This window comes from Lithobates pipiens, unplaced genomic scaffold (assembly GCF_037356315.1).
Source record: "Lithobates pipiens isolate NorthernLeopardFrog02 unplaced genomic scaffold, aLitPip1_a1.2 Scaffold_25, whole genome shotgun sequence".
Taxonomy (NCBI): Eukaryota; Metazoa; Chordata; class Amphibia; order Anura; family Ranidae; genus Lithobates; species Lithobates pipiens.
In genome coordinates this window covers 41167167-41184118 of record NW_027507787.1, presented here as the reverse complement: position 1 = coordinate 41184118, position 16952 = coordinate 41167167, and the positions used below count along the sequence as shown (strand labels likewise).

The 16952-nt window shown below is 44.4% G+C and overlaps 1 protein-coding gene across 8 annotated transcripts in view; it reads left to right on the top strand.

Annotated features, from left to right (window-relative positions):
• The window catches only part of PPP3CB (protein phosphatase 3 catalytic subunit beta), a 139650-nt gene that overhangs the window by 37492 nt on the left and 85206 nt on the right, over positions 1 to 16952 (top strand). For all 8 annotated transcript variants that reach the window (XM_077454356.1, XM_077454352.1, XM_077454355.1 and 5 more), the window contains exon 2: positions 13547 to 13747. In XM_077454356.1, the coding sequence (XP_077310482.1) occupies positions 13547 to 13747 (201 nt within the window). The remainder of the gene's footprint in view (positions 1 to 13546; positions 13748 to 16952) is intronic.

The window sequence follows — 16952 nt, the reverse complement described above, 5'->3', positions numbered from 1 at the left end:
AGTGAAGTAAATCAAGTCATACGCTTGGGAGAACATACACAAGTATATGATATACATGTGTGTATGTATATATTTATAAAATATCATTACATATCTGACTGCGGATCCCCCCCTTACATCAGGACCCCCATAGCCCCCTCCTTACATCGGGGTCACCAGAGAGCCCTCCCTCCTTACATCGGGGTCACCAGAGAGCCCCTCTTCTTACATCGGGGTCCCCAGACAGCCTCTTTACATCATGGGCCTCTTCTAGAGGTTCCCCTGTGTACCTTGCTGGTCTCTGCAGTCTGTGTACCTCCAGCCCCCAGTACATCTCTGTACCCCCCACCTGTATGCAGTGGGGGGGAGGTGGGAGGCAACGATCGGCAGCTCTATTGTGTCCGCGGGCCGTGGGATCTCCCCGGGGCTTGTAGTTCTCTCTCCGAATGTATACAGTGGAGAGGGTAGGGGCTTCTGATCTGGCCATATATCAGTTCAATCTATAGTGAGTCACTTCTACACTCTTGCCGCTACATGCCTGGGTCAGAGGCCCCTCCCCTCTCCACTGTATACATTCAGAGAGAGAACTACAAGCCACAGGGAGATCCCGCAGCTTGCGGGCACCATACAGCTGTCGATTGCTACCCCCCCCCACTGCATATTAAAACTTTGAAAGTGTTGGATAGAGATTAGTTCCTCAATTGCAAAATATGGTACCAACGTCCCAATTTTCTGAAAAAACATAAAAGAAATTTGGAGATGCAGAACTTTAAAGATACCTAAATAGTACAAACATCGCATAATACCAGATTAAAATACCAATTAAATGTTTATTTAGACAAAAGGTTTTTGTCTAAATAAACATTTAATTGGTATTTTAGGCTCGATTCACACAGGGGCGACTTGTCCAGGCGACTTCGCCGCCTCACAAGTCGCGCCCCGTTCTGTACTACGGAACCGTTCTAATAGGAGCGACTCAAGTCGCTCCGACTTAGAAAAAAGGTTCCTGTACTACTTTTGCGGCGACTTGCATTGACTTCTATACAGAAGTCGTTTTGCAAGTCGCCGCTGAGGTCGCGGCGCTGCAAGTCGTGCCACCTACTGTGTGAACCGAGCCTTAATCTGGTGTTATGCGGTATTTGTACCATTTAGGTATCTTTAAAGTCCCGTATCTCCAAACTTCTTTCATACTAAAATGGACAACCAGGGGTACAGGGGAAATGCTGGTTTTTGGGACCCGCCCACAGAGTGCAGAGCGCCAGGGCCCAGTTGCAAGTGCGACTACTGTGACCCTGAAAGTTCTGCTACTGCTGCCAGTTCCTCTGCTTTTCATATGTCAAACTGATAACTCCAGGACATGGAATCTCATCCATCCCATCGTGGTCAGTTTGCTTCTTTCATTCTACTAGGGAGCACAGCATGCTTGTACTTCAGTGATGAGACTTGTGCTGACTTTGGTGCATTTGTCTCTTCTTTAAAGCAGTTGTATTCCCCACTTGGACATTTTTACCTACGGGTAAGCCTATAATAAGGCTTACCTGTAGGTAAAAGCGACCTCATTGCAGCTCCGGTCAGTCACAGAGCCCGAGCCATTGATCCTGGAAGAAAAGCAGAGGGAACATGTCCGCTACATCAGTGATGACCCGATGCTGCTGCAGGGCTTTGTTCTAAGATGAGTATTTCATAATGTGTGAGTATGTGATGCAGGTTTTATTTTTTTATTTTTTTCTGCAGTTTACTACTACTTTAATGCCCCCACCCCCTCCTGAGTTCAGCGCACCAGTTGAAATACTTGCCTTTCTCTCCAATCTAGCGAACACAGCTTTTCTAGCAAATGTGTCCCTCGTGTGCATGTACATGTGTACTGCAGCCTGAACTATTTTTATGTGTAAACTATCTACACCTTGCTGAACAACTGAAGGCCATTGTGAGGGCAGGGCTTACCTGTAGAAATAAACGGGGCTGCAGTGTGCATGTGTCCTACAACAGAAAACCACTGGAAAGGACCATGCAGTGAAGAAAGCTGAATTGACGAGGAAAGTAAATATTTGAGCAGGAGCGCTGCTCTCAGGGAAGTGGAGGGTATTGATTATTGGACACTTGTACAAAGGTACAGCTGTCTTGGTGTCGGGGATGTTTGTATTTAGTACAGTAGCAAAAAACGCATTTTAATTTGTCGCCCTATTGCTAACTAAAGAATTGTACATGTTCTATAAATTGCACCCTTATCTGTAAAATGATACTAAACACATACTGTTTAATTTACATTGTACCTTCTATTTCTGTATGTTGATGATGGCACTTTTTTTTTACCTTTTTCTAACTGGTGTACATCTGTCAAATGACCCAGATCTTTATTAGCCTTTCTGCAAGGACTCATAAGCAGGAAGAATTTCTAGTCCTCTGCTACTGGTCAAAAAAAAAAAAAAACAGCCTTTGGAATACAGAGTAAAAATAATGTCAAGCAGTTTTAAATTGTCATACAAATATATTTAAAATGAAATCTTTATTATTTGAAATGGTGAAAATACCATTGTGTGGACAGATATTTGCCAGTCACAGGCTATGTCACGCCCCTCCTTTGCGAAGCCTCCATTAATCAACATGTAATATCCCTCCCCATTGCGTTTAGCTGGTTAGTGGGCATGTAGGAGAAGGGAGGGTTTGGGCTGTCCTTTACCACTGTGTATATGCCCACACGTGTGACATGGAATTCTCATATGTGGTAGGGAGGCAATGCTCAGCATAGAGACTTGCTGAAAACTGAGCATATGCAGAGTTGCCACCACAGCTGCAAAATCCCCAGCTGAATTGGGGACATGAACAGAAGGTGGAGATATTGAGCAGCAGGATCAACCAGTTTTTTTTTTTGCAGAATTCAGAAAACAAATCTCATAGTGACTGAGTATGAACAGCATGTAATATACCATTTATTGATCCTTTTTTTTAACCACTTAAGGACCGCCGCATGGCAATGTACGTTGGCAGAGTGGCACCGACAGGCACAAGCACGTACATGTACGTGCTTGCCTTCCAGCGGGTGGGGGGTGCTATCGGACCCCTCCCGCTGGCTGTGGCGGTCCGTTTCGCTTCAGGAGCGATCCGGGATGAGGGGATGCCCGTTGGTTTCTGGCCATCCCCCCTCGATCGCTCCTGGCGAAAGAGAAGCTTCCCCCGCTTGTGTAGTGTAAACACAGGCAGGGAGGAAGTGGTGTCATTCTCCTCGGGGCGGTCTTTTTGACCGGACTGTGAGGAGAACACAATAGTAAGTGCACCAACACTACACTGACATGTAGGTACACATAGGCACACAAACCCCCCCCCCCCCCCTTCCCAGTCAGTGTCACTGATTGCAGTGATCATTTATTTACTGATCACTGCATTTAGTGTCAGTTGTGACAGTAAAAACTGTCAGGGCAGTTAGTGTTAGGTCCAGGGTAGCCCCCTACCCCCCCCCCATAAAGGTTTAACCCCCTGATTGCCTCTAGAGTTAACCCTTTCACCCCCTTTTGCCAGTGTCACTAAGCGATCGTTTTTCTGATCGCTGCATTAGTTTCACTGGTGCCGCTAGGTAGCTAGTTCTTTTTTTGGTTCACCGCCAGGTTTTTATAGCGCTAGGTACCCCCATATACTACCCAATAATAGTTTTAACCCCCTGATTGCACCTAGTTAACCCTTTCACCAGCGATCACCGTATAAGTGCCACTGGTGACGCTGGTCAGCCAGTTAGTTATTTAGGTTCCCCGTCAGGTTTTTATATAGCGTCAGGGACCCCCATATACTACCTAATAAAGATTTTAACCCCCTGATTGCCCCTAGTAAACCCTTTCACCAGTGATCACCGTATAAGTGTTACGGGTGACTCTGGTTAGTTTGCTTTTTATAGCATCAGGGCACCCACCATTTATTACCCAATAAAGGTTTAACCCCCTGATCACCCGGCGGGTGATATCAATTAGGTTTTAGGGTCAGGGTCTGCGTCGCCCCAGGCAGCGCTAGGTTAGTGCCAGTACCGCTAACACCCACGCGCAAAGCATACACCTCCCGTAGTGGTATAGTATCTGAACAGATCAATATCTGATCAGATCTATACTAGCGTCCCCAGCAGTTTAGGGTTCCAAAAAAACGCATTGTTAGCGGGATCAGCCCAGATACCTGCTAGCACCTGCGTTTTGCCCCTCCGCCCAGCCCACCCAAGTGCAGTATCGATCGATCACTGTCACTTACAAAACACTAAACGCATAACTGCAGCGTTCACAGAGTCAGGCCTGATCCCTGCGATCGCTAACAGTTTTTTTGGGTAGCGTTTTATATTTAAATCCACAAGGCAGTGCTTGGTTTTCCGGGTCCCGTATGTGGCTAGGCTCCCAAAAAGTCCCCCACGTGTGGTATCCCCGTACTCGGGAGAAGCAGAAAAATTTATTTTGGGATGTAATTTCACTTATGCCCATAGCATGTGTGAGCAATATATAATTTAGTGACAATGCCTCTCAGTAAATAGCTTGGGGTGTCTACTTTCCAAAATGGTGTCATTTGGGGGGGTTTTGTGCTATTTACTGCAATTGCCTCAATGAACAAGAATCTCACATGTCCATTTCATAATGCGCTAATGTTAAAGGAGCCAACAGATAAAAAGTTGGAACTTTTTCTAAAAGCAATATGTCTTTAGTAAGTTCAGTTGCGCAGCCTGTTCTTGCGGCAATTGGTGTATCTCAGTCCATTAAGGAACAGTTTGTGGAGATACTTAAAATTCTGCCTGATCAGCAGGCCCAGCAATGGGCTGGTGTATCAGACGCACTATGTTTCACAGTAGATGCTATGAAAGATTCTATCATTCAAGCCTCACGGCTTATGCTTGGACTAGTGCATTCTCAGTTCTGTGGCTGAAGTTGGTCAGCCGAAGCACCGTTTAAAAAGCTCTTGGCCAGTTTCCCCTTTCATGGTGAATGGCTATTTGGAGACGATCTGGATAAATACATCCAAAGGATCTCTAATGGGAAAAGTTATTTTACCAGTAAAGAAGTTCAAACCTTTCTTCTTTAAGCATGCTTCCTCACCTGTGCCAGTGGCATCAGCCTCTAGGCAGTCTCGATGGCCTCAACCTTCATGTTCAAGGGGAAGACCCCAAAGGCAGCACCAGGGTCAAAAGAGATCTTAGGGCAGAAAGCTTATGAAGGGGTGCCCCCACTCGCTTGGGTGGGGTGAAGGCTCCTGCAATTTTCAAACATCTGGCAGGAACAATGTCAAGACAGATGGGTGGCTTCTTCAGTTCCTCTAGGTTACAAACTAGAGTTCCGAGAATTTCCGTCTCCTCATTTTCTAAGATCAAATGTTCCCAGGGATCCAGAGAAAAAAAAAGTCTTTGTAGCTCTGGATCATCTATTATCCCAGTTGGCGATATCAGAAGTTCCCTTAGAGCAGGGATATGCAGTTGGCGGACCTCCAGCTGTTGCAAAACTAGAAGTCCCATGAGGCATAGCCAATAGTGTAGCGCTAAATTTATGTAGCAAAATTGTATATAAAAGATAATATGATTGTGAAAAAACAAAAACAAAATATGAATATACAAAGATATAACATAAAAGCTGTGAATGCTGAAAACCATTAATAGTTAAATTGGTGAGTCCCAGTGAATAAGTCCACATATATTAGGTAGTGCACAAATGTTTTGGTAGGTATTCCTCATAGGAAAATCAGGGAATCCACAGATCAGGTGAAACCAAGTATATCAACTTGTCTGAAGTAATATAAAAGATAGGTAGAATACTCTTACCAGAGAAGATGGACTCATCAGTCTTACGACAGTTGAGTCAAAAGCGCTTGGGGTCCAAACATGGAACCAAATGATGGATTGTAGGTAGTCAGAACGGATGCTGGGGAGACTTCAGAAGTTATGAACCCATGGTGGACGTCTCTCAAAGCGTCTCTCGGAATATCAAGATCAGATGTGTCGCATTTGGGGTTCCAACCCCAAATGTGGAAGAGGGTCCACAAAAATATAATAAAAGGAAAAAAGAAAGCTCCAAATGGTGCAGGTCAGAGGGTAACCATTAGGTTTTATTTAAAAAGTCATAAAAATAAACAAAAAATATGACATGTGATCACAAAAAAGTACTAAATAAAAGCAATGTGGGGTGCCAGATGCAAGCCCGACGCGTTTCGACAGAATGTCTTCAACAGGGGCTTGCCATATTCTGTCGAAACGCGTCGGGCTTGCATCTGGCACCCCACATTGCTTTTATTTAGTACTTTTTTGTGATCACATGTCATTTTTGTTTATTTTTTATGACTTTTTAAATAAATCCTAATGGTTACCCTCTGACCTGCACCATTTGGAGCTTTATTTTTCCTTTTATTATATTTTTGTGGACCCTCTTCCACATTTGGGGTTGGAACCCCAAATGCGACACATCTGATCTTGATATTCCGAGAGACGTCCACCATGGGCTCATAACTTCTGAAGTCTCCCCAGCATCCGTTCTGACTACCTACAATCCATCATTTGGTTCCATGTTTGGACCCCAAGCGCTTTTGACTCAACTGTCGTAAGACTGATGAGTCCATCTTCTCTGGTAAGAGTATTCTACCTATCTTTTATATTACTTCAGACAAGTTGATATACTTGGTTTCACCTGATCTGTGGATTCCCTGATTTTCCTATGAGGAATACCTACCACAACATTTGTGCACTACCTAATATATGTGGACTTATTCACTGGGACTCACCAATTTAACTATTAATGGTTTTCAGCATTCACAGCTTTTATGTTATATCTTTGTATATTCATATTTTGTTTTTTCACAATCATATCTTTTATATACAATTTTGCTACATAAATCTAGCGCTACACTAGTGGTTATTTTATATTTGTTGAACTTTGTTCGTTTGACGTGTTGGCAGCTGCTTTAAAATCTTTTTTCTGTGTTTGTTTAGCATAGCGCAGTGTTTTCCCCTTCGAATATTCCATGAGGCATAGCAAGACTCTGACAGCCATAAGCATGACACCTAGAGGCAGAGGCATGATGGGACTTGTAGTTTTGCAACAGCTGGAGGTCCACTAATTGCAGATCGCCCCCTTAGAGGAACAGGGCTCAGGTTTTTATTGAAACCTTTTCACGGTTCCAAAACCAAATGGAGGCAAGACCCATTCTAGATCTCAAAGATCTGAATCGGCACTTAAGCATCCCATCCGATCCTTTCGCATGGAGTCAATCCGATCGGTTGTTTCCATCCTGCGAAGAGGAGTTTTTGGCTTCAATTGATATCAAGGATGCATATCTACGTGCCAATATTTCCCGCTCACCAGAAATTTCTGCGCTTCGAAATAGAAAATCATAATTTTCACTTTGTGGCCCTGCCATTCAGTCTAGCCACAGCCCCACGGGTGTTCTCAAAGATTCTGGCACCTCCTTTTAGCCAGATTAAGGGCTCAAGGCATAACGGTCCTAGCCTATTTAGACAATCTACTTTTAATAGATGATTGAGTCTCAGGTCTAAACCAAAGTCTGATCACAGCTGTAAACTACCTGGAATCTCTGGCTTGTATACTCGACCTAGAAAAATCCTCCTTAAAATAATCGAGGAGGTTACAGTACTTGGGGCTGGTCATAGATACTGTGCATAAGAAGGTATTCTTACCCCAGACAAGAATCGGTTCCATTACAGTACTAATTCAACTTGTCAAAACAAAGAAAAATCCTTCCATTCGGCTGTGCATGAGATTGTTAGGGAAAATGGTGGCATCCTTCGAGGCTGTCCCTTATGTGCAGTTTCACGCAAGACTGCTTCAAAACACCATCCTGTCGGTCTGGAACAAAAAGATTCAGGCCTTGGATTTTCAATACGCTTGGCTCCCGACGTACGTCAGAGCCTAATTTGGTTGATATCCAGAAACCTCCAAAAGGGAAAATCTTTTCTGCCAGTATCCGGGAAAGTGGTGACAACACATGCCAGCGTTCCAGGCTGGGGAGCAGTCATGGAAGAAGATTCTGTTAAGGGGAGATAGTCCAAGTTAGAGAGAACCTGGCCTATCAAGATTTTTGAGATTCGGGCAGTAAGCCTGGTCCTAGAATCTTGGACAGTCAGACTACAGGATTGTCCTGTCAGGATTCAGTCTGACAATGCCACGGCAGTGGCTTACATCAATCACCAGGGGGGCACGAGAAGTCGTGCAGCCCAGAAAGAGGTGAATCAGCTTGGACAGAACACAACATTCCTTGCCTATCGGCAATTTTCATTCCAGCAATAGAGAATTGGCAGGCGGACTACTTGAGTCGCCAACAATTATTTCCAAGAGAATGGTCTCTTCACCCCGACATCTCCCTAGCGATATATCAAAGATGGGGTATTCCGGACGTGGACCTGTTTGCGTCCAGATTCAACGACCAAGTCGACAACTTTGTGTCGAGAACGAGGGATCCTCTAGCATGCGGAACAGATGCATTCGTCTTCCCATGGGATCAGTTTTCACTGATCTATGCCTTTCCTCCAGTTCAGCTACTTCAGCGTCTTCTCCGCAGGAACGATGAGAGGTGATTCTGGTGGCCCAGAAGATCTTGGTTTGCCGAGATAATAAAGATGGTGGTAGGAGTTGGACTCTGCCATTATGGCCAAACCTTCTCGCAGAAGGTCCGGTATTCCATCCTACCTTACGGACGCTAAATTTAACGGTTTGGCTATTGAAACCCACATTCTAAAGGATCCTGGGTTATCGCCTTTGGTAGTGTCTACCTTGATTAATGCCAGTAAGCCGGCTTCCAGAATCATTTACTATAGAGTCCGGAAAAGCATATGTTTCTTGGTGTGGATTCAGGGGTTGGCACCCCAGGAAGTATGTCATAAGTAGGATCCTTGATTTCCTGCAAATGGGATTGGAAATTAAGCTGGCCTTGAGTACTATCAAGGGCCAGATCTTGGCCTTGTCAGTATTTTTTCAACAGCCTCTTGCCTCCCACTCTCTGGTGCGTAGCTGTATTCAGGGGATAACACAGATTAATCCCCCTATTAAGGCACATCTAAATCCTTGAGATTTAAATTTGGTTTGATCGGCTTTACGGAATCAGCCTTTTGAGCTGTTATGGGAAATTCCCTTGGTTCTTTTGAGGAGAAAGATGATAATCTTTTTGGTTGCCATTGCTTCTGCTAGAAGAGTATCGGAACTAGCGGCTTTGTCTTTTAAAGAGCCATATTTGATCATGCATAAGGATAAGGGGGTTTTACGTCCTCATCCTGAATTCCTACCAAAAGTGGTGACATGTTTTTATTTAAACCAAGCTATTATTCTTCGTTCATTCTTCCCAGAGCCTCTATCTAGGGAAGAGAAGGCACTTCATTCCCTTGATGTAGTAAGAGCGATCAGAGTCTATTTAAAGGCAACCAATCAGGTTCGCAAAACATGTTTTGTTTGTACTGCTAGAAGGTCCAAAAAGGGGACAGACAGCATCAAAATCTACTATTTCCAAATGGATTCTTCAAGTGATTGTTCAAACTTACGGCTTAAAGAAGAAAATTCCTCCTTTTCATGTTAGGGTGGTTAGTGTCTCTTGGCCGGTGCATCATCAGGCCTCTATGGCTCAGATCTGTAAGACAGCAAGTTGGTCTTCAGTTTATACGTTTACCAGATTTTATCAAATCGATGTTAAAGGTCATGAGGATATTGCCTTTGGGCACAGTGTGCTGCAGGCTGCAGTATGAGTCCTTCAGCCTCCTTTTTTGTTATTTCTCCCTCCTTTCAGTTGCCATTGCTATGGGACATCCCACATAGTAACTACTATTGACTACTATTGACCTGTGTCCCCTGATGTATAAAAAGAAAACAGGATTTTTAAAACCGCTTACCTGTAACATCCTTTTCTTGTACATCAGGGGATACAGAGGTCCCACAGAGGTCGCTTGTATTGCTTGGCTACAAAACTGAGGACTCCCAGTAGTGGAAGGGGTTATATAGGGAGTACACTTCTTGCCTTAGGGCGTGCCAGTGTCCATCACTTATCAGTGGCCCTATAATCCACATAGTAACTACTATGGCTCTGTGTCCCCTGATGTACATCAAAGAAAAGGATTTTACAGGTAAGCTGTTTTAAAAATCCTGTTTTTTTGGTATGCACTTGAATCAGATCGCATGGGTGTTCACACCTATGCGTTTCAATTCCTGCACCATTTCACAGTTCGCATGGTGATTTGCGAACCAATCTGGGGGTGTCATTAATTTCACATTGACACCCCTAGCGGTTCGCAGATCTCAGTGTGAACCTCTGTGCGATTCGGGAATCGGCACTGAATCACAGGGTTTTCCCGCATTGCACCATTGTTAACGGAGCATTATAGATAAAATTTGATGTATCGGTATCAGCCTGCGTTTATTACTCACTTTAGCTGTGTGGCGTATTTGCTGAGTAATCACCTGGTGAATGAAGTGCCAATGGTTTACAGAAGAGTTCTGTTTATAGAATCTGAAAGTGTCCTGTTCACAGTTTGCTTGAATATTATGGCAATGTGTTATCCCTAGTGGTGTTCTCCTTGGTTTTATCTGTTGCCTCCTAGCAAATTTGTTTCATAATATGCTGCTTGCTGACCAGCAAAGATAGCTTTTAAGACCTGTAACTGAAGCTTGGGTAGATTGTCCTGTCAGCAAAGTATAGTATGTAAAAAATAAATCAAGTGCAACGAGCAGATAACAAAGTCCACAACACAAGGAAGACAAATTATTTTGATGAGCTCTGTTCAATACATGTTTTGTCAAAATGTTTATTTGTAGTGGCATTTGAGCTTGAACTGAATTTGCAAGTATGAGCAGTCGTATTACAGCATGAAGTTATCTATTTAATGAGACTTCTGCTCAAGATTTCCCTGTTTGAGTTGGCACTCCTGACTCTAACCTTATGAAAAACCATGTAGTCAGTAAATCACAAACTGGTAACTTATCTCGCCTTTGCTTGTGTTAATTGGCCACTGTGGGGACTAGCTGGCGTGTGATAATGAGCCTGTACAGAATTTGAACTATTCATTAGCAGTTGTAACTATTTTTTTTTCTGTACAATCCTGCAGCCAATTCAGGATGTTTATCTTTTTCCCCATACAAGTGATCATATTTTTTATTTTTATTTATACATATGCCGACACGTTCCATGCGGATTTAAATTTTTTTCTAGTGGTGCATTTTTTGCCATGTCTACCAGTTTGCCTTCACTCAGTTTTGTTGCCAACTTAAAGGAGAAGTCTAGCCTGAGCTTTTTAGGCTGGGCTTCTCCTCTGGGTCACAGGAGTGCAATTTGTTTTGCACTCCTGTGACCCGTTTTCAGCGGAGAGCGTTCTGAAGTCCACTTTCCGCTGAGGTCGCTGCCATCAGTTGAGGCAGCGCGTTGTCCGGACTTCTCAAGTCTGGATACGCCAGCTGCCTTGATTGATGGCAGTCTCAGTGAGCTACTGAAACAGCCGCTCCCTGCCCATCCACAGCTCAGTGCTCCAATAAGCGTGGAGAAGCAGAGAGGTGCAGACTGACAGCAGCTCTCCTCTTGGATCTGTGAAAACGGAGCCATTGGCGATGTTCGGTGACTCGGTTCTCGGTGCAGAGATGCCAGGGGAAAGATGCAGCATCGGTCTGATGCTGCATCCACCTAGGTAAGTATGAATCTTTGATTAAAAAACAAAAAAAAACATACTTCTCTTTTTAAACCCTACACGCCTAAGGGTAAAACAAATATTCATTTTTCAACTTTGACGCACGTTCATAAAACTGTACATATCATTACAACTACATTGTGCATCCAGGTGAACTATACCTTTTTTTTTTTTTTCCCGGAGAAATTGGGTTTTCATTTGGTGGTAAATGGTAATGGCTATCTAATGTTTTTTTTTTTCTTTCTTTTTTTTAGCAAAGATAAACTGGCTCAAAATAATAATAATAAAAAAAATCTTTAATGTAGCTATATATTTCTTGTCACTACCATAACTCACCACCAAAGAACAACCTAAAATAAATTCTCCTGCTCATGACCATCGCAGCGATTTTTTTTTTAATTTTATTTTTTTATCCTACATAAAACACACCGATGCTAATTTTAAATTTTTTTTATTTTTTTGTTAATCCTGCCCAAAATATGCTGATCTTGACCCAAACACTAATTAGATCAAATCTTGCTGTAGGTATTTTTTTTTCTTTCTTTTCCAGAGGTTCTTTGGGAAATAGACGTGTGAGTGCTGCCAGCATTGCTGCAGAGGTTGAAGGAGGTCAGCCTGTCAGTGCTCAGACCATACGCCGCATACTGTATCAAAGTGGTCTGCATGGCTGTGGACATGGATTACTGGAACCATGTCCTGTGGTCTGATGAGGCCAAGATAAACTTTTTTTTGCCAGTTTGCTCCAGCAGGGGGAAAAAAAATTCTGGTGTGCTTGTGTTCCCTGGACACTGCTCATCTCCGATCGGCAGGAGGACTGTGTGATTGACCCTACTGATCACATGACTGCCGTTTCCAATCACAGTTGTCATGTGATGTAAACACAGAGCTGGTTTCTAGGCAATTGGCTCTCCTCTCCTCACACGGAAGTTGTTGTGAGGAGAAGAGAGCAGATCACTGCAGCCGGCTGGTGATCAGTGAGTATGTGCTGTTTTTTTACAGCTTTTACTCACCTATCACCAACCTAGTGTAAACGCACATCACCACACAGTGTAAACACAATGTCCCCAAAACACATGTTCCCCACATATGTTCCACTAAAATCACGTCTCGATTATCTGCACACCTATGTCCGTGATCACCTGCTCACACCTGCGCATGATCATGTGAGTACATATGTCCGTGATCACACAAACCAATTATTATACATTTAACGGAATGTTTTTTACCAAAAACATGTAGCAGAATACATTTTGGCTTAAATTTATGACAATTCGATTTTATTGGATTTCTTTTAAAATAGAAAGCAGAAAATATTATTATTATAAAATTTCTCCTTTTTTTCGTTAATATTGCAAAAAAATTTAAATGTAGTCGTTAATAAAAGCCACCAAAATAAAGCTCTATTTGTGCAAACAAAATGATAAACATCAAATTTTTGAGTAGAGTGTAGCATTGTCATTGAAAGTACGAGAGCGCTGTAAAATGGTCTGGGAAGGAAGGGGGCGAAAGTGCCCAGTATTGAAGTGGTTAAAGTGGTTGTAACGCAAAGGCTGACAAATACAGTAGCCATCAGCTGACATTCCTTTGTCCACGCTGTTCAGCGTGGATGAGGGGGGGAACCAATGGATTTTTCTAGTTCAATCTGCTACAGGAGCAAAATTTGAAGCATGTATGCCCAGCTTAACACGCCCGTTTTTTTTTTTTTTTTTTATGTTTTATATATGTTATGTACTGAAAATAGAAATGTTAAATAGTAACATTTTTTGTGCTGCATTGTTTTGTCATTTAATGGCTACTGGATATAAACCAAGCTAATACATCGTATTGGTGTTCACCTTCAGTTATATGTTTAAAATCTAAATGTTCTGTGTGTTTTATTTTCACTAAGTTTTCCAGTTTTGCAGAGTCATGGAAAAAACACACTAATTACATTTTATTTATTTGTAGCTGTTCCTTTTCCCCCAACTCATCGGTTAACGTCAGAAGAGGTATTTGACACTGATGGCAAACCTAGAGTGGATGTTTTAAAGAACCACTTAATAAAAGAAGGCCGGGTAGATGAAGAAATTGCACTTAGGATCATCAATGAGGGTGCTGCCATTTTACGAGGAGAGAAGACTATGATAGAAGTAGAAGCACCCATTACAGGTAGGAGATAACCTTTAAAATGCATTGTTTTCTCAGAAAAGTAGGGATGTTCATTTTGAGCCCTTCCACAAGCTGCCCTGCTCTTTTCCCCATGTATCAATGAAGATCCTGCGCTTATGAACAAAATAGTTGGCTTGAAGATCTGGTAGGCCCTGAGTCGGAAGCTGTAGCAAACTGCACCTTATGAAGTTGCTTGGTGTCTCCATGTTCATAGTGTCCAGTTTGTCCCATGGTAGAACTGCACGATTCTGGGCAAAATGAGAATCACTATTTTTTTTTTGCTTGGAGTAAAAAGATCACGATTCACGCAACATAAAATCTTTCACATTATACAAAAAAAATGGGCTAACTTTACTGGTTTTTATTTTTATTTTTTTCATTTTTTACTCCTTTTTAAAGATTTTTTTTTTGCTTAAATTGCATTTGAAAGACTGCTGTGCAAATACAGTGCAACATAAAATATTGCAACAGCCACCATTTTATTCTCTAGGGTGTCTACTAAAAAACAATCTATAATGTTTTTGGGTTCTAAGTAATTTTCTAGCAAAAAAAAATAATTTCTCCTTCGTTCATTGACGGACACAGCTCCTTTAATTCTTGATGTTAGGGTTATCACGCCACTTCAGAAGAGGACTAGGCAGAACTTGTAACACATGTAAAAACAGCAAGACTGCACAGCACTGCCCAGGGGGTGGTCCCTCTGGCTATAAACCCTGCAGCTCAGTTTTTTTCTCTTATATTCACCGTCCGACACAGCTCCTCTCATAACCATTGGGTTGTTATGCCCTATTACTAGGAGATACTAGGCATTAGTTGTAATACAACACTCAGAACTCTTAGTTCCGCCCAGGGGGCGGTCCCTTGGGCAACAACCCTCCACCCTGCCATGCACTCATCAGTTTTATTTTGCCTAGTGAAGGAGAAGGATCTAGGAACCCTGCAGGCCCATCGGTCCATGCTTTTTTTATGCATAAACGTGACTTTTTGCACAAGATGAATGATCCTTTGATCTACTATCAACAGCCGGCTGGGTGACAGGCTGCATACCCCTATCCTTGTAGTCTCCCCAGTCCGGCCATCGAGCATGTGCAGGCCACAGCTACACGCTCGGCAGGCCACAACGAAACCTCAGCTCCGCAGGTGGTCCTGAGCTTTTATGCTCCGGGGCATACATATGACCAGGCTACTGATGTCTGCGTCACAGTATGCCGGGCCAGCAGCGACCCTGTACTGATTAGTGAGTGGGTCTGTGATGGAATGTCTCCCAGCTCGTCAGGACTGGTAAGTACAGCTCTCCCTGCCTCGGTGGGGCTGAGCATCTAGGCATTCCCTGGGACGTTGATTCGGGGGTCCCTCACCTCCCTCTCTTCTCTACCCTGTCCCTATCTCCCCCCCCCTCTGGGGAGATGCTGCATGTGGCTGTTGAGCGGTGTGTGTGTCTATGCAGGGGCTCTCACCTGGGGGGGGGGCTGCGCTGGCTAGCGGTGTCCTGGGTCCTGTTCTTCATGCCCCTGGAAGGTGTCTGTGAGGTTTTGCTGATGTCCTGTACAGCGCTGTTCACTGCCATCGTTTTCTCCCTGTACCTCATGGAGCTGCTTCGGTGGACATTTTAGGTGTGGGCAAGGCCAGCATGCTCAGCTGGGCTTCAGCGGCCATTTTCCTAGTGATCTCCTATTCAGGACACTGGCGGCCATTTTCTTGAAGCTTGAACACATTTTTCAGTGTTCTCTGGCAGCAGCATGTGCTCCTGTGCTCTCGCGGCCATTTTTCCCTGTGTTTTATGTCTTTGTACTGGACGCCGGGCGGCCATTTTATTGAAGCCTGAGCACACTTCAGAGCAGTTTTGGTGCTATTTTCAGCTGCTGCCACTGACACAGCATTGTTTCCTTTGCACCTGGGAGCCCACAGGGACTACAGGCACTACTTTCTGGATAGTGCAGAACTCCTCAGGGTGGCGAGTCCGGTGGGAAAGAGCTCCTCAGCCAGCGGAAGTAAGGAGGGTGGGACTGTCGCTGTCCTAAGTCACCCCTAGGGTGGCAGACAGGGTATGGTCAGCATGGCTTCAGAAACTGGTGTTTCTTCCCCCGAAATCCAGGCAATTGCAACCGGGTCACCTGCAGACTGCTCAGTGCCCATGGACATCCTGAGAGCGGTCCTCAATTTGTTTGTTGCCAAGATGGAGGCGGTGCGTGGGAAGAAAGGTGCAATAAAGAGGCCCCTGACCCCCCCCCCCCCATCCTCTGGTGAGAGCTCTGATGCAGACTCGGCTCCTGCTGAGTCTCGTGACCCCTGCTCTGTCTTGTCGGACGATGCTGACCAGGACCGTTCGGACAGTGAGGAGTCCCTGTCTGGGTCCGTGCGCCACAAATCGCTTGCTGGAGCACTTATCACTGCTGTGCGTGATACCCTGAAGATTCAGGAGCCAGCAGATCCCTCTGCTGATGTACTGATCCCTTTTGGGTCCCGCAGGCCAGCGCGTTCACCTAAGGTGTTCCCGTATCTGACTTATTTTGAAAAGTTAATTTACAAGGAATAGGGTCGCCCGCAACGGACCTTTTCGGTCCCCAAATACATGGCGGTGAGTTACCCTTTTGAGGAGAGCCTTCTCTATAAAAATGATCAGCTCCTCCGGTTGTGGACCACCCCCGCCCCCCCCCTAGTATCCAGGTTAAAAAAATTAACCACGATCCTGGTTGAGGGCATTCCTGCATTCAAGGAGCCCCTGGACAGGAAGGCTGAGGCAGTGGCTCGTTCCTTGTTTACGGCTCTGGGGTCAGCCGTGCGACCAGTACTGGCATCCACACTTGTGTCGCAGACACTGAGTGGGCAAAACTTTTGCACCGCGAATTGGGAGAGCAACAGGCTTCTCCTGTTTGCGTGGAACTAGCAGACCAACTAGTGCAAGGCCTTAAGTACGTCTGTGAAGCGGCCCTGGATACTCTCCCTCTGTTATCCAGGGCTTCAGTGTCAGTTGTGGTGCTGAGGCGCCTGATTTGGCTAAAATGCTTGTCTGCTGACCAGGCATCCAAAAAAGCCCTGACGGATATTCCCTCCCTTGGCGACCGGCTCTTTGAAGCCTCTTTGGATGACATTATTAAAAATGCCCCTGGTGGTAAGAGTACCTTACTCCCACAGGAAGGCTAAGGAGCCACGCCGTAGGCAAGAGCCCTCTTTTCCTGCTCATAAATGGCTTTTTCGTCCGCCT